The sequence below is a fragment of the Megascapheus bottae genome, chromosome 4, assembly GCF_031878675.1.
Source record: "Megascapheus bottae isolate mThoBot1 chromosome 4, mThoBot2.hap1, whole genome shotgun sequence".
NCBI classification, from domain to species: Eukaryota; Metazoa; Chordata; class Mammalia; order Rodentia; family Geomyidae; genus Megascapheus; species Megascapheus bottae.
Window position 1 is genome coordinate 77839782 of NC_143512.1, and position 22894 is coordinate 77862675.

The window sequence follows — 22894 nt, forward strand, 5'->3', positions numbered from 1 at the left end:
TCTTACTGAGCTTGCCACATTCAAATGTCCCCAAGGTACTGATGCCATAGGAGCACAGTGTTAATAGTACTGCTTGGTTCTGGTGTTGCAGTTTGGACTTCAGGAAGACATCGTCATGTGGGTATGTGGATGCTCTATCCTGCTCTTTTCCTGTAGTCCAAGTACCCCATTTTTTTTTTGGTCACAGTGACGGACATACAGTCAGTACTCAATCACTGTTCAGTGACTCAGTCAATATGCAAGAATGCAAAAATAAAACCAGGATGACTTCTTAAGGCCACCTACCTAGGCCTATAAGCTGAGTAAAAGCAATATGAATAGCAGGTATCTGTTCCAAAGTCTTATCTAATGAGCTTTATCTACTCATGTCCCCTCACAACTGTACAGGAAACAACCCTGATACAGATACTCTCTTGAGCTTCGGTGCCATTGAGTCAGCTGAAGGGACAAGTAGGAATAGACCTCTCTGTTATCTTCTGTGAGACCAAAGCTGGGAACTACATAGAGACCAGGGTTGTGGACATGACTTTCAGTGGACATCCATGGAGAGCGTCCGTGGCTTGTTCCTCTCCCTCATGGATATCTATTGCTTGGTCTGTGACCCTTCAACTCAAAAGAGTGCCATACATGTCAGGCTTCAGCCTCTGCCTAGACAATCATTCTGAGATTACACAGCCAAATGTACTAGAAAATGTAAAGGCAAAACTTCTGTGGCACAGCTGCTTTGCTTAGTAAGTCATACCAGGGTGTATTTCATAACTTCAGTATTTGTTCACAATAATCATAGCTATTAACTTTCCCAAACACAACTTATATGCTAGGCTGTGTTAGTCATTTTGAATCTATCAACCTCAGTTCTATAACCACCCTGTCAGCAGGCCTGGTCATCAGTCCTTCAGTGTGGGAGAAGCAAGCAAAGACTATTTGCAAGTGAAAAAAAGTCAAAGCCTTGAGTGGCTCCAATGTGCAGGCACTTTTATAGCTGCACAGGAGGGAGCGGGAGGAAAAGACTACAGAGCCAGCAGAAGAGGGCCTAGCCTCATCCATTTTACCCTGCTCTCAGGAGAACTTTGCAGAGGAAAGATGCAGTTGTGGGTCATACTGCTGCTAGGCTGTGACCAGAGACAGCTCCACAGAAGTAGTTATGGGGAAAGAAGGCTCTGCTGATCTGCCAATGGCTATCAGCTCCACTGGGTGAGGAAGCAATTGGTTCTTTTAAGAAAATACTGAAAAGTAGTGTAGGACATTTAAAATTTTTTACTTTGGGCCTTTTCTTTTCCCTAGGCCCTCCAGCTATTTCTATGAGGCAGTCTGATTTGTCTAACCAGACAATTTCCCTTTCCTAGTTGCCTATGGCATAAGAAAAAGTAGGAGGCAGTTGCTGGACCATTCTACTGGAAGACCATGCCTTTTCTCAGGATGGAGCATTCACAGCTAGAGCTGGGATGTGGTCTTCAGTCCATGTCTATTCTGTAATGTCCAGAGAATACCAGCACTGGCTCCTGTGTTGAACAGTGATTGATTCTGAGACACATAATTCTGAAAACTCCTCTTGTGCTTACTGGAAACATGTCCAGGTTAGGATAAAGTAACAGATGATAACAGACTGGTTTTGTATAGGTTGTAGCTGTAAGAACAGGCCTGTGTACCGAGGATGGATGTGGTTCATCACTAGATTGTTTGAACCTTCTTTTCTGGTTGACACTGCATTGGATGCTCACTGCCTACCTAGCACTTGAAATCTACCTGGGGTCTCTCTTGCTTGTGAAACAGAGTGAGGCTTTAATAGCATGTCCACACCAGAAGATACCTACTCAACTCTTGCTTCTGAGGATAGGATAAAATGTAAATAAAAGTGTCAATACCCCCTTCTTAGTTTCTGTCTCAATTAAATATAAAATTTAACAAAACCACGGTTGATGTTAATTTAACAAAATACCAAAAATGGGAGCAAAGGAGAAGACCAAGTCAGTCCGAATGAGAGTTAACAGAACTCTGGAGGAAAGAGGAAGCCATACAAAAGCTAGATTTTTTTCCTCTTATGTACAACGAGATAAAGACACAGACCCTTTCTGGGGAATATATTTAAGAATTTATAAAAAGATTAAACATTGACTCATTAGAACACTTGTGCATGCCTTCAGGAAAGGATTATGGGCCAAGTCATGTCCCATGTAGGAACGCAGGAGGAGGACAGTGAGGAAGTCACAGATTAGGGGGAAAACCCAGCACAGACACCTTTCTGCTTGAGAACACAAGGTAAGTGACAGCAAAATGAGCAGGAGCACCATCACAGAGGCACTCACACTATCACAGCACTTCCTGCTGGAGAAAAGCCTGTCTTGCTTGGGTGCCAGCATCCTCGGCCAGAACCATGTTTCTTTATGGCTCAACTTTGAGTAGACAGAGGAAACATTCCCGCTAGGCAGATTATTCCCACCCATACCATTCTGCCAGCTTAGTTTGCTTTGAGTTGCTGTTAGAAGGTTTCTTGAAGGAATACTGTTTTCATCAGATGTGTCAAAAATGCTCCAAGGATAATTTAAGAGATAAAAAAAGAGACTAAGCACTGAAGAAAAAGCTTGCTAATCTACGAAGATTACAATTTAAATTGCAGGTAAAAAACAGAAAAAAAAAAAGATCTTTCAGTAACAAAAGCCAAAAAAAACCTCAAAAAACAAAACACCACGAGTGAGGCAGGGGTTAAAAACAGTTCCAAGATACTTTGCTGCTTGGAAAGATGAAAGTACTTAAAGCTGCTACATTGAGAGTGTTAATGGTCAGCCATTTCTTATTAAGGAGACAGGGACAAAGCAAGGAGCAAGTTAGTAGAGATGAGAGCAGGTGCTGTCCACAGTCGCAGCAGGGGTTAGCGGCGATGCATTCACTCGGTGGCTGTGTGCACCTGTCCAGGCCTGCAGGGCATGGACACACACGCACATACAGAGATGCCACAGGCGTGTCTACTTGGGCAGAGCATGGGAGTGCTGGAGGAGGCAACTACTGCCACGGAGAGCTGGAGAGCTGGAGTTAGTACGGAGGAGGGCGGCGGCGACACAGAAGGCTTAGAAGAGTTGGTAGGACAGAGGCGGTAGAGTGCTAGGCGCAGGCTCCCAGGCGTTCTTACCCCGTTGCTCTGTGTGGACTGCACAGACTGCTCACTGGCCGAGGAGCAGGTGCTCATGCGGTCTGTGTCCTTGCTGGGGGCTGCGTGCCGGTGTGTCTGCCGCTGGAGGGAGTCACTGTCCCCCGGGAAGGTGAAGGAGCCAGGTCGGCTGGCGGGGGAGGCAGGAATGGAGCTCCAGAAGGAGCCCCCCTTCTGCAGGGGACTGCTGGGGGGAATGGATTCCTTGCCCAAAGGAGAAGGGAAGGTGGTGGAAAGAGGCGAGTTCAGCGGGGAGATGGCACCAGGCCTAGGTTTGCCCAGGGGCAGTGGGCCCAGGCTGCCCCGTGCTTCCTTGGCGTTTCCTTCCTGGCTTGAACAAGAAGCATTCGCGATGGTCTTCCTGGGGCTTTCCATGACCTTCATCTTGGGGATGGGCTCTGTTTCTTGTTCAGGACCTTCACAGTCACCACTTGTGGGGACCCGGCTAGGCTGGCTAAGGCCAATCTCAAGGGCCGGGCTGCTGGTGGAGGGAGGCAGTGAGGGACTGGAAGCGGACATACCTGACATCTTGTCTGCCTCTGCCTGGCTGGAGGCTGCAGAGGAGACCAGGGGGGGATGGTGTCTGACAGGCTGCGGGATCCGGGAGGGCCTGCTCCTGCTTGAGCTGGGGATGCTGCTGCAGCTGCTGAGGCCACCGCCATGACTGCTGCTGCCACCACTGGAGGCCCCACTGCCACCACTGCCCCCACTCCCGCTGCTGCCACCCCCGCTGCTGCTGCCACCGCCCCCGCTGTGGTTCCTCTGGTACTCGATGGGTGATGTCAAGGCTGTAACCATGCAAGAAAAGCAGAAGAGACTCAGTTAGGGCACCAGGAGAAGGTGAACTTCAGAGCATGCAACACAAGGATGTGCCAGGCTAGAGCATCTCCCACAAGTCAGGCTCACTGAGGGACTGTGCAGTCACCATGGCCTATGAATGTCCACACTAGCAGTAGTGGGTACAGGAAAGCTAGTGCCGCTGTCTCGTTTCCTGAGGGTGAAGTAGCACCTCAGCTACCATACATAGGCACAACTTGCAGACCACCTAGTTCTTCAGGCAAAACAAATCAAGCAAGGGATGTTACACAGCACTATTAGGTTGCTTGCTGGTCCTATCCCTCAGCTTCAGCAATTTTATCACATGGTCTTCTGCAGGAAAATAGGAATCAAGGAAGAAAGAATATATGGAAAGCCACATGCTGGTGGCTCATGACTATAATCCTACCTTCTCAGAAGGCTGAGATCTCAGGATCAAGGTTTGAAGCCTGCCCGGGGAGTAAAGCCCATGAGATTCTTTTTTTTCTTTTGCAGTTAATTTAAAATTGTGGGATAATGTATATAGAGAGGGGTTACATCACATTCATCAGGTAGTAGATGCATTACTTCTTGCACATTGATACTCTTTCTCATGTTTTTGTCCCCATTTCCCTCCCCCTACCTCTCCCAATCATCTTGTTTCCCCCCTTCCCTTCCCTATTTCAAATAAGCAAATAAACATATATACAATATACTAGCTAACAAAGGCAGAACAGTAACAATATGAGATAAACCATAGGGCAAAAAAAGAGAAAAGAAATAACATAGTACATTAATAACAATAATCACACAACATAAAACTCTTGTTTCTACATCTTAGAGTTCTTTTCATTTAATCTCACCCTATATGACCTTATGTACATAGCTTTTGAGCTATTGTAATCCTCTGCTAGGAGAGTCCTAGATGTGTACTAATTATTACAAATGAGGGAAACCATGGAGTCTATGTTCCTTTGGGTCTAAGCCCATGAGATTCTTATCTCCAATTAACCATTTAAAAGCTAGGAGTTGTTGCTCAAATACTAGAGGCACTACCCTTGAGCAAAGTAGCACAGGGACAGGACTTGGGCTCTGAATTTAGCCTTAGGACTGAAAAAAGATACATAGAAAGACTAACAAAAATTCTTAGGTATTCAGACTCTGAGAATCACAACAATCAGATGTGTGCCCCTACATAGGAAGCCTAGCATGTGTAAGGAAATACACGAGTGCCAGACGCCCTTTACAAACTGTGCTGGTCAGGGTGTAGCACAGGACTAAGTACAATGACCACGAGGCTCTTCTACCTAGGGCTCCTGTCCAGTCATGATTTTTGTTCCTCAGGAACTTGTGTGGGTATCAGTAAACCAACATCATAGCTTAATCGTGCTTGTAATTTGAGTTCACTATTTTTGAGTGTGTGTGAACCAGTCCTAGGGCTTGAACTCAAGGCCTAGGCACTATTCCTGAGCTTTTGTGCTCAAGGCTAGAGCTCTACCACTTGATACAGATTTATCTAGCTTTCCTCACCCCCTCTCTCCCAGCCCGGGATAATAGGAGAAAAGTATTGCAGACTTTCTTGCCTGGGATGGCTTTGAACCATGATCCTCAGATCTCAGCCTTCTGAGCAGCTAAGGTTACAAGATGTGAGCAATGACATCTAGCTTTCAGTTGATTTTTTTTTTTTTTTTGTCAGTCTTGGGGCTTAAACAGAGGGCCTGGGTACTGTCTATGAGCTTTTTCAAGGCTAGAGAGGTCTACCCATAGAGCCACAGCACCACTTCAGATTTTTTCTGTACCAAGGAACTGAACCCAGGGCTTCATGCATGCTAGGTAAGCACTCTACTGCTAGCTCACATTCTCACTCTGAGTGAATTCTTTTGAAAGACAAAAATACAGGAACTGGGAGCATGACCTAGTGGTAGAGTGCTTGCCTAACATGCACAAAGCCCTGGGTTTGATTCCTCAGTACCACATACATAGAAAAAGCCAGAAGTGGTGCTGTAGAAAAAAAAAAAAAAAGAAAAACTCAGAGATTTTTCAATCCTATATATTAATGTTTAAAGACTTGTGTTAGTTGGACATGTTGACTCAAGCCTGTAACACTAGATACTCAGAGAGCAGAAGTTGGGAAGAGTGGAGTTCAAGGCCAGTCTGGATAAAAAGTTAGCAAGATCCTATCTCAATCAATCACAAAAAGTGTAGTGGTGTATGCCTATGACTCCAGATCCATAGGAGAAGTTAGACAGAGGTTCATAGCCCTGAGTATGAGATTGTATGTGGAAAATAATTGATAAAAAGGGGTAGTGGGACATAGTACAAAGCTCTGATTTAAACACCAGTACTAGGAGAGAGAAAGAGAACATAACAGACAGACACACCAGTGTTCACTGACAGCCATTGGATCCTACCTGAGTACAAGTGTAAATGTAATTAGCCTGTGAGTTGTAATCAGCCTAGAGTAAACACAAGGCTTCCGATTACCATTGGCCAAAAATGTCCAGGCTTTGATTTTATACTAAGCGCTTATGTACCTATGTTCCTAGCTCTAGAACATACATAGCCTTGTGGTGGTTTTTTTCATGAGTGAACATAACAATAAATTAGACTACAGAGAAAGGAGTGTGGAACATGGGCACACAGAAAACATAAACCCAGTGATCTTGGACTGAATCTGCCACACTCTTCATGACTAACATAGTAACAGCAGAATAGGAGCCAGCAGTTACAGGGGATTATCACGTGTATTAAGGGACAAAGCAAGACAGTTGACCATTCTTAGTTTTTGAGACATGGTCTCACCATGTAACCCAGGCTGACTTTAGGCTGATCTTCCTGCCTTAACTTTCCGAGTGCTGTGATTTCAGATGTATGTACCTTACCTAGTCATGTCTTTTTTTTTTTTTTTTTAAAGTAGACAAGTGTGCAGTACAATCTTTGGTTGGTTTTATCTGCCTCAAGTTCTATTTGAATACTCACTTTTCCAAAACAGGATCTAGTGTGTGTTCTGTGCATGGCAGAACCAAGCAGTATACTCTGAGGGTTATGTGCCAAGAGTTCATGGCTGCTTCAAATCCTGACTCTGTCACCTACCACCTGTGAGACTTTACACAAATTATCCACCCACTTTTATCGCATCCATAAGATGGGGACAACGCTAATGCTTGGTAAATAGGTTAGGACAGTACCTGACATATGGTAATTGCTAAGTTATATCATTATTACCAATACATGATGGGAGGGTGGAACAGACAAGAAAGATAAATATGCGGGCTGGGAGTTTGGCCTAGTGGTTAAAGTGCTTGCCTAGCATGCATGAAGATCCGGGTTCGATTCCTTGGTACCACATACATAGAAAGAAGCCGGAAGTGGTGCTGAGGCTCAAGTGGTAGAGCTCTAGCCTTGAGAAAGTCCAAGGATGCTGGGGACCGACTGTGGAGTCAATGACCTTGGACCTGACCTTGGACCTACACAACTGTATACACAAGGAAGTAACTCTTATCAGGATAACTTTAAGCAATGTCAATCAGTTCTTATCAGGATAACTTTAAGCAATGTCAATCAGTTCTTATCAGGATGACTTTAAGCAATGTTAATCCTTTCTCATTTATCCTATATGTGACTTGTTTACTATTTTGTATGAATGTAGCCTCTGGCAGTTCCCTAGTTTTAAGAAGAGTGTTTAAGGTCAGAACTTAAAATAAACAGGACAGTCTTAGGCGGCAGTCTGGAGCTCACAACCTTCTTGGACTGCTGACTTGGGCTGTAGTCCTCGCGAACTCCATCTGTTTTGTCTCTCTTTTAATTTTTCCTAGTCCTTGCCCCTATTTCAGGAATCCCAATCTGCAAACCCTGGTTTGCTGCCGGCTGGCCCCGGCACAAGGACAGTGCTCAGGCCCTGAGCTTAAGCCCAGAATTGGCAAAAAAAAAAAAAAAAAAAAAAAAAAAGAAAGATAAATATGCATTAAAGAGATACAAGGGAATTTGTGAGTAATGCAATGTACTTACCATTTAAAAAATTGCGCTGGTTTTCTAAAATCTGGTTGATTTCATGGATCCATGTTTGCCGGACACTTGGACTGGATGAATGCAAAATGAAGGTCTCTACCACATCACCCGTCCTTGATGTCAGAGCAAATTTACAGGGATCATTTTCCACATTTTCCTCCAGGCAAAGGCAACTCACCTTTAAAAGATTAAGATATTATTTACAATAGCTAAGAGGTAGAAGTAACCAAGTGATGAATGGATAAGCAAAATTTTGCATAAGGAGAAAAGTTCTTGCATATACTGCAACATGAACCAACTCTGGAACATGCTGAGTGCAATAAGTTGTACAGAGAAAGAGATCTACTCTCTTGTGCAATTTCTATAAGGTTCCTAGAACTGTGAAGTGCATGGAGACAGAAAGTAGAAGGGAACAGCAGGGGATGCAGGGCAGGAATGGGGATTTAGTGTCTAATGAAAACAGAACTCCAGTTGGGCAAGATGAAGAGAATTCTGGAGTCTGATGGTGATACAATGCAAACATTCTTTTTTTGGGGGGTGGTAGTCATAGGACTTAAACTCTAGGACTGGGCACTGTCCCTGAGCTCTTCAGCTCAAGGCTAGTGCTCTACCACTTGAGCCACAGCATCACCTCCAATGCAAATATTTTTAATATTTCTAAGCAGTACAATTAAGACAGTAAACTTCATGGTACTGTTTACAATTATTTTAAAAAAGCACATTTATCACTAAGTGCACCAAGCACAAAGTGAAATTTCATCCTATATCAGAGTGGAAACAATCACTTTTGGATGAGTTGTCATTTTATTTCCTCCAAAATTATGTAGAGCGATCCTGAACTAAGCATCTGAAATCCAAAATGTCTGATACATAAAACTTTTTTTTTTTTTGGCCATGTCCTTGGGCTTTCTCAAGGCTAGAGCTCTACCACTGGAGCCAGCGCACCACTTCCAGCTTTTTCTGTGCGTGTGGTACCGAGGAATCAAAGCTGGGTTTTCAGGCAAGCACTCTACCACTAGGCCAAACTCCCGGCCCTGACATGTAAAACTTTGAAAACCAACATGATATTGAGGAAAATTTTATAGCTGACCTCACATGATGGGTTGTACACATCAAAACACAGGCACTGATGGCTCACACCTGAAATCGTAGCTACTCAGTAAGTTGAGATCTGAGGATTGCATTTTGAAGCCAGCCTGAGCAGGAAAGTTTATGAGACTCTTACACCCAAGTAAACTATCTAAAAGCTGCAAGTGGAGCTGTTGCTCCCTTGAACACAAGAAGACGTAGACATAGTAAAAAGTACTCTGCAAAATTACTTCACGGTATTATATCAAGGGTGTATGAAATATAAAGTATGTTTAGAATTAGAACTAGGTCCTATTCTCAAATCTCTCATTTTGTGTATTTGTGTGTATATTTAAATATTTGAGTATTCTCAAACCAGAAAAAAAAATTCTCAAGTCTGAAACACTACTGGTCCCAAGTACTTCCTATAAGAGGTGTTCAACTTGTACAATGAAGCTTTTCAATGCCATTAAAAACTTGTTAAGTGGGGATAATCTGGAAAAATACCAGGAAAAAGCAAGGATAGGGGAGGGAGTGGTGGGTCAAGGGGTAGAGCATCAACAAGGTAAGTGTGTTGAGCAAGTATATAAGGCCTTGAGTTCAAACCCCAGCACACACACACACACACACACACACACACACACACACACACACACACACACACAGAGAAAAGCAAAAAGAAGGTTTCAGTAGACTGTGAAAATGATGGATGAGAAGTTCAGGTGACAGGTATGTGTGTTCATATGAGTGATAGGAGGGGTGGTTATGTTTCAATGCCTGGCCCTGAAGCTTCTGCAGACACTGGTAGGCAGGAGTCCTTTAGCTCAAAAGAAACACTGCAGCCAACAGAAATCCTGGCAGTGTGCCAGAAGGAGGAGGTATAAGGTCCTACCACTGCACTGTGAGGTCTGCAGGCTTGCAAGGGTCTAAGATGTTACCTGATGTCCCTAATGGGCATTCTACTGGCTTAGTGTATGAGACCCTCACAAAGAAGATCCTCTGACCCCAGGCCTACACAGCTGCAGAGGTGGCAGCAACTTGAGACACTGACACAGCCCAGTGACCATCACCTGGGACCTCAGCCTTCCTGTTTTTCTTTGTCTCCCTTTGGCTCGTCTTCTTTACAGGTGTATGGTCATTTGAAACTATTTTTATCTGTCTATCAGAGGCCATGGAAGGGAAGGTATCTGCCTGATCTATCTCTGTCCTGTGCATAGCAGAGTACTTATACCTTTTTTTTTTTTTTTTTTTGGGCTTATACCTCCTTGTTGAATGAGGAAAAGAATGAGACAGGGAGCTAACTATTTATTTATATTGGTCATAGAGTGATACTTCAAAGCTGTGAGAGTCTAGAAAAATATTGGATGTATCCCTATAGAAGGTGGTTCATAAACGCTATTTATGAATGGTGTTTCACACAGAGGTGTATGTGAGACATTAGTAGCTCCAGAATATAAACAGAAAAGGGATGGAACAAAGTAGATTTTCAAGTATATTAGTAGGTTCTTTACATATGAATAAAGCTACTATCAGATTTGTTATTAAAATAAGAAACGTTTCATCAGTAAATGCTCTGGCATATAAAGAAAGTCCTACAACATGAGAAGGGGTATCAATGTTTGTGAAGAAATGCAACTTCTATCTGGTAAATATAATGAAACCCTTCTATTAATTACAACAACAAAAAAAAGAAAGTCCCACAAACAGATCTTACCTTGATACTGTTCTTGAACAGGAACCCTGGCATAGAGAAGCCCTTCTTCTTATCAAGTGGTTCACTGAATATGACAATCTGCTCAAAGAGGAAAACCCGCCGCTCTCTGCAGCGAGGGAGAAGTCCTGAATCTTGATCTGTGACCAAGAATGTGTCCTGCAAGAGCAGTTTACCCTGCGCAACAATTTTACCCTAGAACAAGAAAGGAGCAAAGGGATGGAGAAAAAATTGCATTCTAAGGTATCAGATGCTCTGCTTTCTTTAGAATTCATGCCACAGAATAATATATTTTTTTCTATAAGTTTACAGATCTTCTCTCTCCCCTCCACCCCGTGCCCCATACTTCTTTTACTATGAGGAACTATTCATCCCAAACAGAATGACTCTAAAAATCTTGCCAACATCTGTATACCACTGGCCTCAGTTAAAATCAGAGTAAAAACAGTGGCTCCCAAGGAATGTCCTGAGCAGCAGCAGCCCAGGCAAGAACAGACAGAGACAGCTGAGGAAGGCCATCGGTGACTGTGCCAGATTCATGGAGACCCGTAGTACCAGACCTTGAAACCCCAAACAGGTGGAAAGCAAAGCAAAAACATACAATTGCTTTAACAGTAAGAAAGAATCTGTTCTGAACTTGAATTATCCAGACGTCACAGCATCTGGCAACCAAAGAAAAGTGTGACCCTAAACTCAAGGTCCCAGGGGAGACAGAAGTGTAAAGGCTACCTAGGTTATTTGTTGCTAGTGCCCATGGCTTTAGATGCCAAGAAAGCACAATCTTGCTTGTTTCTGCCAGTGGTGGCTGGATTTTTGAGTAGAGAAAAGTCCCTAAAAGCAAATCAAACACACTGAAAAAGAGGTTGAAAAAAGTCCAGTCAGGTTGAAAAGAAGTGAGAGAAGATATAAACCAAATAGAATGCTCTTTCTACATGTGAAATGAACTCAAGACAAAAGAGGAAGGGAGCGGAGGAGCCATTCAGAGAACAACATCAGAATTACATCGAATCCTTGGAGGCGCCCAACATTCATCATGTCGTTGCACCGCTTCGGTACTATGCACATGACTTCCACGGCTTTCTGTGGGTGAGGACAAAGCAAAGCAAGAATTTACGTTCTTCTAGGAGAAGTCTGAATGCTATTCTCCCACTGGGCTGCCAAGCTCAGTTCTCCTCCCTCCCCCTCTCAGCAGGCAGAAGGAGCATCTGAATGCCCTGGGGAGACCTGAACCCCTGCTGTGACCCATTTCAAGGTCAGACTCCTGCCTGCTGCCCCCACCATACTGAGGTACAGGAATTAGAAGGGGTTTGTTTGCAAGGGCACAACTAACATGAAAAGTACCTCTAATTCTGATGTGTCCAGGCTAGCTTTTTTGGAGTACTTGAGGAAGTCCTGTGAGGGAAAGGGAAGGATAGAGTGAGGCTCAGAGATTGAATTCCATTTCCTGATGGCAAAGCCAGACCAAATGTAAAGGTTCCATTTTCAAAGACAAGATCTTGTCTCTCTTCACATGCAGATCCTGAGGTTCAAGTGCAGTGCCTTTAGTTGTGCTTAAGAATTTTAAATGATTTAGTGCTTTTGCTAATAAGCCAGTTTAGAAAGATAAGCAGATATGAAAAACTTAAATTTTTTCCAAAGCTCCAAGATTAAAAAATACTTTAGGCTGGCAGAGCTGAAGAAAAATTATTAGCTTTCCAAGGTTGATGGCAGGGAGACAAAGTATGCCAATTTCATTCAGAACTTGAGGGAAACAAAACATTTTGTAAACATCTCAACAAATTGCCAAAAAAAATTTTTGAAATACATAAATTCAGGAGTAATGAGGGACTTTGAATTTCTTTCAGAAAGTATCCCGTAACTTGTCAATCTTTTCCTGCCCTCAGGAGTATAACACACATACCACTTCTGCTGAGTGTCCCCTATCCCGGCTTACCTTTAAAAGCAGCTGGTATTTCATAATTCTCTGCACAGGTTTGATCAACAAATCTGTGAGCTGTAACCTGTGGCCGAGACGTTGTTTTAAGTCCTGGAGTTTTTAAGGAGGAAAAAAAAATCAAAACATGTATTATTCACTAAAAGGCAGTTTTATATTCCTTGTAATATGACTATTGGTACAAATAGTAAGAAGTCTTTTATATTTGTTCAAAGACCTTTTTTTCCTTTTTGAAAAAACAACCCAAGTCTCACTATTAATTCAGGCTGGTCTAGAACTTGCAATCCTCCTGCTTACTGAGTTCCAGGATTATAGAGGCCTTCTTTTAACTGTTTCCTTAATATTCAAACACATATGTTATTTTTAAAGCTTCAGATGAAAAGTTCAGATCATGAATTATTCTCAATTTACAATTGGCCTTTGGTTTAGAATGTTTTTTAATGACTCCAGTCCTTTTCAAAGACTAAAAATTCAAGTTATTTATTTCTAAATTAAAAGTATATATTTTCCATACTTTTTTTTTGGGGGGGGGGGTCAGTCATGGGGCCTGACCTCTGCATGCTATCAGTGAGCTCTTTTGCTCAAAGATAGTGCTCTACCACTTTGAGCTGCAGTGCTACTTTGGGTTTTCTGGTGGTTAACTTGAAATAAAGGACTCATAGGGACTTCTCTGTCCAAGCTGTCTTTGAACTTTGATACTCAGATCTCAACCTCCTGAGTAGTTAGGATTATAGGTGTGAGCCACCAGCAGCCAGTTTTCCATACTTATGGAAAATTAATCACCTGTATGAAGAGGTTGCATTTTGACATATCCACATGTACATACAATGTACCTTGATCAGACTCACTCTCCCCTCCATCACTCTCCTCATGCCACCTATTCCTAAACCAATCCAGCTCATATTCATTTGCCCTCTCCATTTCCCCCTTATTGTACCAGTACCTATATCCTAGATAGGATCTGTTTTACATTCTTGTCATTCATTTTTTAGTGTATGCTAACTGTTTAAAGGGTTTCACTGTGGTATCTCACACATGCATAAATAGTACTGTAACCAGATCAACCCTCTTACTTATGTTCACTTTCTTCATCCTCCTGCACCTTATTATTCAGCTTATTCTAGTACTCCAGGGGGAGGATATCAAATTGAATTAACTTCAGAAATCTTATGATTCAGGCCAATATTCTGAGGATTATTTGGTTTCCTAGTAAAGTATTCACTATATATTCATTCTTAAAAATCAAAATATAACAAAAGATTCAGAAATAATTTGTTTATATCTTGTGTCTTACCTCAAAAAAAGTATCTATGTATTCTGACACAATGTGCTCAGACTTTGGTTTATTTTGACAATAAACTATGTACATGTGCAACCTTCTCTCCTAGGAACAAAAAAGGCAAACAGACGTGTTAAAGGATATAATAGGCATACACTCAATGACATTCATAAAGGGAAATGTCTTAAAACCCAGTTACACATGGCTAAGACTCTCATGGCTCTATCACACAAATCAAATCTTTTACTTTCTAGTACTAATACTAGTTCTAATACTGCTGGCAGCACAGTTATTTCCCTTCCTCAAATAGTCCTGGTCCTGGGTAAGCTTGTTTTTTAGTAGGTGCTATTTCTTTCTTTTTTGGTGGTACTTTTGGAGGTTTGTACTCAGAGCCTTGTGCTTGCTCAGCAGGTAATTTTCTACTGAAACATAACTCAGCCCCTGTGTACAGCCTTTTATTGGCTGAGATGGGATCTTGGGAACTTTGGGCCAGGAGTGGCCTCTCAATCTCTCAATCTCAATCTCCAAAGGGCCTGGCCCTTAGTATGTTGTGTGCGTGTGTGTCTGTTGGTCATGGGACTTGAATTGGCTTGAGTGGTGTACTGGAGCACTCTAACATTGGAACTGTAGCTTCTTTTGCAGCTTCGTGGTGGCTAGTTGGAGATAAGAGTCTCATGGACTTTCCTGCTCAGGCTAGCTTTGGACCACATTCCTTAGATCTCAGCATCTTCAGTAGCTAGGATTATAGGCATGAGCCACTGGTGGCTTACTGGAGCCTGAGTAAGTCTTTAATCTTAAGTCCCGCAGGCAGGGAAAGAGAAGATGATGAATGGCCCCTTGATTCACAGATTCCCAAAGTAAGGTAAGAAGACACTTGAGGATTCCAAGGGTTGTCAGTGGCCCCATTAGATCAATCTATTTTCAACATAACAATATGGCTTGCCTTTTTTATTGTGTTGACATCTGCATTGATGCACAATACCAACCATGGGTGAAACTGCTTGGCACTCATTTCCCACTACTGCAAGTCTGCACTTTAATACATTCTTCTGATAAGATGGCCTGTACAACTCTTCTGCTCTCTGAATCACTGACTCAAAGAAAAGCACTTTTGTGACTGGTGCTTTTTTAATGGACCACCAGTTCACTTCAAAGAATGATGGTGAGAAAGTATAATTGCTTACATCTGGGTATGTGGTAGACACTATTGAACATGAACAATGCAAGCCTGTCATTTCAAGGTAAATAACTAACAATATATGTGAACAATGAAAATTTCAGTTAAGGAAAAAAACAAAATTTGGGGGAATGTGTCTAACACTGTGAACTTGACAGTTCTTAAATAGTTTTTTTGGAAGTGATAGGGAGCAATATTAAATTTTTGATTTGTAGGTAATGCGTAAAAAATGTATCAACATCTAAAAATTCTGCCTAATTCATCAAGCTATGATGTTACAACATAGTGCCCAGGGAAAGAACTTTGGAGAACAGTTTAACAGATTTTATTTAACAGTAAGGGAGAAGTTCACAGACATGTTTCCTGACTCTACACTGCAACTAACCTTTAAGAAATTATCCCTTATCAAGTTTTGGTGGAGTACCTAAGAAAACTATCAAAACACTTTATTCATTGCTAACTAACTTCATTACATTAAAGTATATAAGAAGAAAAAACTCAGAATAGGCTGAATATGGAAGACACAAAAACCCAGTTTTTGAAGATTCAGGACTTCATTCTTGGCTAGACAGTGCTTACTATCTGAGCTACACCTGTATCCTTGCTGTCCTCTTTAATCCAGAAATTTATAAAAGGCCTCCTCCTCCCCTCCACCCCATCGTGGGGCTTGAACTCTGGGTTTGGGTGCTGTCCCTGAGCTCTTCAGCTCAAGGCTATAGCTCTACCTCTTGAGCCACAGCACCACTTCTGGTTTTCTGGTGGTTAAGTGGAGATAAGAGTCTCCAGGTTGGCTTTGAACCATTATCCTCAGATCTCAGCCTCCTAAGTAGCTAGGATTACAGGCATGAGCCACTGGTGCCTTGCTACTTTTTATTTGAATGTAGCTTTTTTCATAAAAACTTCAATGCTAACTCATTTACTTTAGATATAAGTTTATAATTGACCGTTCCATTAGGCCCATTATAGGTAGAGATGCAAGTTCACTAAACTACTCTGCCCACAGATACTCAAAAGGTTCCTGCTTCAGGCCCCTTCTAACCAACTAGCTGTATTGTCAATCAAATAGCAAGCTTCAGCCTGAACAGGGAAAGTAGTTAATATATGGGTAGACAAGTCAGAGAACTTGACATTATTGCAGAACACAATATAAATAATGCCATTGTACTTACATGTTTAACAAATAAGGATCCTAGTTTTTCCGGATCTTCAAGGCACTTCTCTAACTCTCCTAAAAAAAAGCTAAAAAGAGAGGAAAATATGAGAAGTATTTCTAACTGGCTTCCTAATTTTAGGTGTGTATTTTCCCAATAGCCTGTGTAGACAAGGGCAGTGGGGAGAGAAAAGTATATACTTGTCAGATATACACCACACAGACAACATTATAAAACAAAAATACATACAGTTTAAAAAGTTAGGGGCCGTGAGTTTGACCTAGTGGTAGAGTGTTTACCTAGCTTGGACAATGCTTTGGGTGATTCCTCAGTACCAATTACACTGGGAAAAAAAAAAAAAAGCCAGAAGTAATGCTGTGGCTCAAGTGGTAGAGCGCTAGCCTTGAAGAAAGCCCAAGGACAGGGCTCAGGCCCAGAGTTCAAGCCCCAGGCCGGCAAAAAAAAAAAAAAAAAAAAGCTATGGCAGAATGAGATGATTCTCCCTTGATTGGTAATCTTTCCTAATGCTGGAAAAGTAACAATCATAGTCTCAATTTTTTTCAAGAACATACACAGTAATATCTTTGGCTGAATACTGATTAAAAAACAAATACTCCAAAATATAGTATCAATTTTCATTTCTGAAAAGTTGGTCTGCATACCTGTAAGTTTCATACTTTTTCTGATAGTCTTAAGGACTCTTAATTGGATAATAGATATTAAATACTGGACATATCTGTGAAATAATGAAATTTTCTCAAATATCAAAATAAACGTGTAGGTTTTAAGGATTAGGAATGTTGTGTTTATGGCTTTAAAGACAAGCCTTTTGAAAAGACTAATAATACAACATATCCCTTTCAAATTGGTTTCATTGTGCTTTTGGTAAGATCTATACATTGGAGTCTCATTTTTTTAAAGTCAAACAATCAAATATCTATGAATTCAAGTAAATTAGTTAGACATTCTGATATGAAAATAAAGATCTAGGGACTGGGAGTTTGGACTAGAGGTAGAGTGCTTGCCTAGTACATATGAACACCTGGGTTTGATTCCTCAGTACAGATACATAGAAAAAGCTAGAAGTGGTGCTGTGGTTCAAGAGGTAGGGCTCTGGCCCTGAAAAAGCCCAAGGACAGTGCTCAGGCCCTGAGTTCAAGCCCCAGAACTGCCCCCCCCCCAAAAAAAAGAAAGAAAATAGAGATCCCACATTTGGGTTCATAGGCTTTTCATTTTATAAGGAGAGGCAAGAGCAGAGATAACAAAACACTGCTTGATGCTTATCATGGCAATATCTTCTTATATCTATATATTTTAAAGGGCACAAATTGCTAGCTGTAGGGGAAAGTGAACCCATGGATGGCATGCCAAGTGCAGGCCTAACGGAGAAGCAGCAGTTGGCTTCAGCTTTAAAGAGAAAGCATGGATTTGTATGCTTTGATAGAGGAAACAGCCATGCCTGTAAACATAGGACAGCAGGAGGCCTGTCCAAGTCATGGGCATGGGAATCTGAAGCTAGAATATCCTACTGCATCCTTCAGTTGCAACATTAATGTGTTTGGTGGCAAGCTCTGGCAAGTGAGGCACCAATCCCATGTGGCCCTCTTCCTGGATAATGTAAGAATGGACAAGATACTAGGAACAAGTTTCATTTATGTGGGCAATGGTGTCTACTTTTCCCATTAACACTGAGTTGGACAAACAGATTTAGAACTCTCTAATAGTAACATACTCAAAAGAGGTTGCATTCCTTCCTTCCTTTCTTTCCTTCTCTCCCTCCCTCCTTCCTTCCTTCATCTTTTCTTTTTTGGTACTGGGGATTGAACCCAGGATGTTGCATTTGCTAGACAAGCACTTTGACCCTGGGCTACATTCCAGCCTGAGGCTGCATTTCCAATTAGAGACATTTACTAAGGCTTGCTCTCTGCAGATGTCCTAAGTGCTTTGCAAGTATTAATTCATTTGCTATATAAAAAAAATCCCCATGAGGTGATGCAGACAAAGAAGATATATTCAGAGAGGGAAGCAAATGCCTTAAGGTCAGAAATAGTCCACAGCCCAGACAGTGAATTTCCCACTTACAAATCTGGTAGCTTGGCAGTAGTAAAAGGTTAAGATTTTCTCCCAAGCCTTGAAATGCTATTATTAAATTCTTTAGTACCTAGTATGTCCTTTGTACAGGTTTCTCCATGAGGCTACCCAGGTAATAAAGCAAAATGAATCCATAAATCTCTACTATACCACTGGCCTGGCCTGAGGAAGTTTATCACACGCTGATGTTCCGCATACCATCTAGTATGACATGTATCTTACGTACTCTCTGTGCCAGTCATAAATCTGATGGATGTTGCCAAATACAATCTTGTCTTTTCCCTTCATGTCATCAGGTACCCCATCTTCTTTCATAAGTGCCATGTAGCCCTACAGTGGAATATTTAGAAACAATTACTATGCAGTATGTTTAAATCAAGTAGCACAGTATTGCTTAGGAAAGGACAAAATAAGCATACACTGTTTTATAATCAATCCGCAATTTAAAGATAAAAAGGTATTTGAAAAGTGCACTACAAATACAGTTATATCCTATTATAATTTGCTCTTCTTGAACTCCTTAACATTAATAGATCCAAATTCTTTTCTTTTCTTTTTTTGGTCAGTTGTGTGGCATGAACTCTGAGCCTAGGCGCTGTCCCTGAGCTCTTCAGCTCAACACTAGCACTCTATCACTTGAGCCACAGTGCCACTTCTGGTTTTCTGGTGGTTAATTAGAGATAAGAGTCTCACAGACTTTCATGCCTAGGCTGGCTTTGAACTGAGATCATTAGATCTCAGTTTCCTTGAGTAGCTAGGATTACAGGTGTGAGCCACCAGCGACGGGTTCAAATTTCTTATAAGGAACTGACATAGATTAAAAAAATATACATGGTTTTATTCGCACTAATAGTATTAGCTAATAAATTTTAAATATTTGATCAGAACCACACTTTCTACCGTGTTTTTATCTCAAAAGAATTTTGTTTTTGATTACATAATTTTAAAGGATTTAACAAAATTATTCTTATAAAATGATTTTTAGCAAGAAAAATATATAGATAGCCTGTGATTTAAACTTTCCATTCAGTTAGGTGTGGTGTTGAATGTCTTGCTATTCCAGTTCAAGCTACATTAGCAGACCTTCCCTTAAAACTGAACCTCCATTCAACTGAAATGAGAGCCTATACCAGAAGCTTTTTCATATTTAAGTTACACATGCCTCAATGACAACTTGTTAAGTATGTCAACATTTTTTTTTTTTTTTTGGGGTTCTGGCTGGTATTGGGGCCTGAACAGTCTGGCAGTTGTCTCAGTTTTTTTCTTAAAGTTAGTTGTACTTCCAGTTTTTGTGCTCCCTGACTGGAGATAAGAGTCCTAAGGACTTTATTATTCCAGATGGCTTTGAATTTTAACCATTAGATCTAAGCCTTCTGAATAGCTAGGATTAGACGTGTGAATCCCACTTCCAGCTGTTAAATCTTTCATTAGCTATAATGGCTATTACCCTTTTGCTATCTGTCTGTCTGTCTTCACTGAAGATTCAGGGAAAGAGCCCAGGGCTTTGTATATGCTAGGTGAGTAGTCTGTCTCGGAGCTAACTCCACCATCCCTACCTATGGCTGTTACCTTTTTTTTTTTTTTTTTAGTGCTTGTACTGAGGCTTAAATTCTGAGTTCTGAGGTCTTGGATTTTTTGCTCACAGCTGGTCATCTACCACTTGAGCTATATGTCTGGTCAGTCTTTTTGCTGGTTAACTGGAGATAAAAGTCGATTTATCAGACTGGCCTTAAATTAGGTTCTTAGGTATCAGCTATCATTCTAGGTATTAGGTATTAGCTATCATTCTAGGTGGGAGCCACCAGCACATGGCCCACAGCTGTTACTTTCTTGATTGGACATGCACTGAGAGGAATTGTCTTATACATATCTGCAAACTCTAAAGAACAAAACTTTAAAAATAAAAAATAGCTTTTTTTCATATATTTTTTATTGTAATTAATAGAAGGGTTACATTATATTCACCAGATAGAAAGTGCATTTTTTTACATACATTGATACTCTTTCTCATGTCTTGGTCCCCATTTCCCTCCCCCCATAAAAATAGCTTTTTGATGAAAGAAGTTTATTAATATGATTATACTCTTTACTTACTAGTATGAAAGGCAAAGCTCAGCCATTTCAGCTCAATGAACAAGGGAACACAGGTAATCTATGCAAAACTACACGGAATTGATCAGGAATAGCCGCAGGCCAAGAGGAATTAAATGTACAGCTGGGCCACATTGACTGTCCAACCAATGATGCTCTCATTTTTATAGTGGCATCCATTCTTGTAAAATAATAAGAAAGTCAGATCCTCCAATAATAATCAAGTTGTTAGGTACATCAGTTAAAAAACCCAAAAATCTTACTTGTTAAGAAAAATTACTTAAGGATGTACTACAAAAAAGAAGTCTTTACAACTGAATACAGATTGCTAAGATAACTGGCCAAATTGAAATATTTTGTGGGCTTTTTAATTAGTAATCTGATCAATTAATTAATTAAAAAGTATTTTTAAGGTTTCTGAGGAAATATCACTGCTAAATTGTCTAATATGACTTTTTTCAGCTAAATGCTGTCTCATACAAGGTACATACCTCAACCACATAGCCAAGATCGCGTACATAGTCTCTTTCTGTCTCTACCAACTCCTGCAAAACATAACTAGAAAAAAGAAAAAGAGTGTTTACAAACTAGACTCTTTGCCTTCTATTTTTCACTCTTCAGATAATTGTTTTAGGGTCTTATAGCAATGTATCAATTTTACACAAATGGGACTTAAGCTTTCTGAGTGTTCCAGTCATTTCCAGGTTCATGTCAGTGACGGACAAGAACTCTTTGGGTCAAAAACATTCATATGCATTTGCATGGCTACAATCAGCATTCAGCCTATCTCATTGTTAGTACATGAAAGGAAAAGAAGCTCAGACACCACTTTGTTATGAAAGTATGACATTAGGGGAAACATTTTTTTTAAATGGTTGTTTGAAGCTATAATAAACATATAGGAAAAAATATATTTTTTGGTGGTACTGAGTTATTATTTCAGGGTCTCTTGCTTTCTAGGCAGGAGCTCTATCACTTCAGCCACTCTACCAGCTGGTGTTCTAACACTTAAGCCTTACCTCTAGTTCTGGCTTTTTGTTGGTTAATTGGAGTGTCACAGCCTTTTTTGCTTGGGCTAGATTTAAGAGTAAATTAAACTTAGCTTTTTAAATAGACAGGATTGTAGGAGTGAGCCACCAGTGTTTAGCTTATGCTGGTTATTTTCAAGAAAGGATCTTTATTGATGTGTGCCAGGTTGAACTGTGATTTTCCTATTTGTACTTCACTATGAAGTAAGGTGCATACTACCACACCTACCCAACCACTATGCTTCTACAGTAGCTTGGGGTGACAGGCAAGCATTACCATACTGAGCCATTTCTTGAGATGGAATCTTGTGAACCACCTCCTCCACCTCTCTTATTTGTCCAGGCTAGCCTCAAACCTGAATCTCTCTCCCAGGTGGCTCTGATTATAGGCTTAAGCTTATATAGAAAAAAATATTAATCCAGATGTTCAACACTATGGGACTGAAGTGTTTTGGAACTAAGGGCACTCAGATAATAAGAACAATCAGTGATCAATGTGGACAAGATCACAACTAGCCTGAAAAAATTCATTTGTTAGTTCATTCATTCAGTGAACATCAACTGGTACCTTTCATATGCTGAACACCATTCATGTCATGGAGATGCACTAGTGAATAAAACCCAATCTCTTCCCTATGCATCTTGCAGTTTTTCTTCTTCTCTAGAGAACAGGTTGTACTTCTGAAACCTTTCGGGTTTCTTATTATCATTAGCCATTGTACTAGAATTGAGAAATACTACCACTGAAATTATATTTGAAACCTACATATGTTTTGGGGACTAGTTTTAATCTAACATGGCCTTAAATAAATCCCCAACTACCTATATAATAGAAACTCTAGGAGTTTCTTATCACATATGACAAGAAAATTTCTTCCTGTAGCATTATTATTTACAAATGTAGTAACAGAAATTGAAGCTATGGTTCACTGTACCCTTATATGAGTTTCTGGGTACTTGACATTCTTTCTCTCTCGTTCTGTCTGTCTCTGTCTCTCCCTCCCTCCTCTCTCAATGAGATCCTTGATCTTCACTAATTCAGAGATGAATCCCAGTCTTGAATGAATCTCAAGTTTGAAGGAGTCAAAGATAGGAAAAAACATGAAAAATGAGAACAAAAATGTTTCTGTCTTACTGCCTTCTCTTTAAAGAGCTGGATTTCCTTTCTTCCATTTCATCAATGGGCGAGGAAGAAGAGAGAAGGGAATTGTCTGAAGGGTTGAAGGAAGGGCTACTACTGTCTCCTTGATCGACAAGGAGTGAGCTAGGTCGATCCTCCAGCGCCTGGAAGAAATGTAGATAATGAACAATGCTTACTGCTCACAGTACATGACAGCTGAAATTAAGATAACACATATATATTTTTAAACTTATATAATCTACATGTTGAAGTTACACAACATTTAAAAGCAAAAAA

General features: G+C 40.8%; 1 protein-coding gene across 1 annotated transcript in view; it reads right to left on the minus strand.

Moving 5' to 3' along the window:
* Positions 1-22894, minus strand: part of Trio (trio Rho guanine nucleotide exchange factor) — a 289249-nt gene that overhangs the window by 14622 nt on the left and 251733 nt on the right. Inside the window, exons 38-48 of the mRNA XM_090332122.1 lie at positions 22613-22761; positions 20941-21007; positions 18585-18688; positions 16286-16355; positions 13955-14044; positions 12661-12753; positions 12069-12119; positions 11730-11807; positions 10731-10922; positions 7949-8126; positions 3128-3933 (exon numbers count right to left, since the gene is read on the minus strand). Of these exons, the coding sequence (XP_090188248.1) occupies positions 3128-3933; positions 7949-8126; positions 10731-10922; positions 11730-11807; positions 12069-12119; positions 12661-12753; positions 13955-14044; positions 16286-16355; positions 18585-18688; positions 20941-21007; positions 22613-22761 (1878 nt within the window). The remainder of the gene's footprint in view (positions 1-3127; positions 3934-7948; positions 8127-10730; positions 10923-11729; positions 11808-12068; positions 12120-12660; positions 12754-13954; positions 14045-16285; positions 16356-18584; positions 18689-20940; positions 21008-22612; positions 22762-22894) is intronic.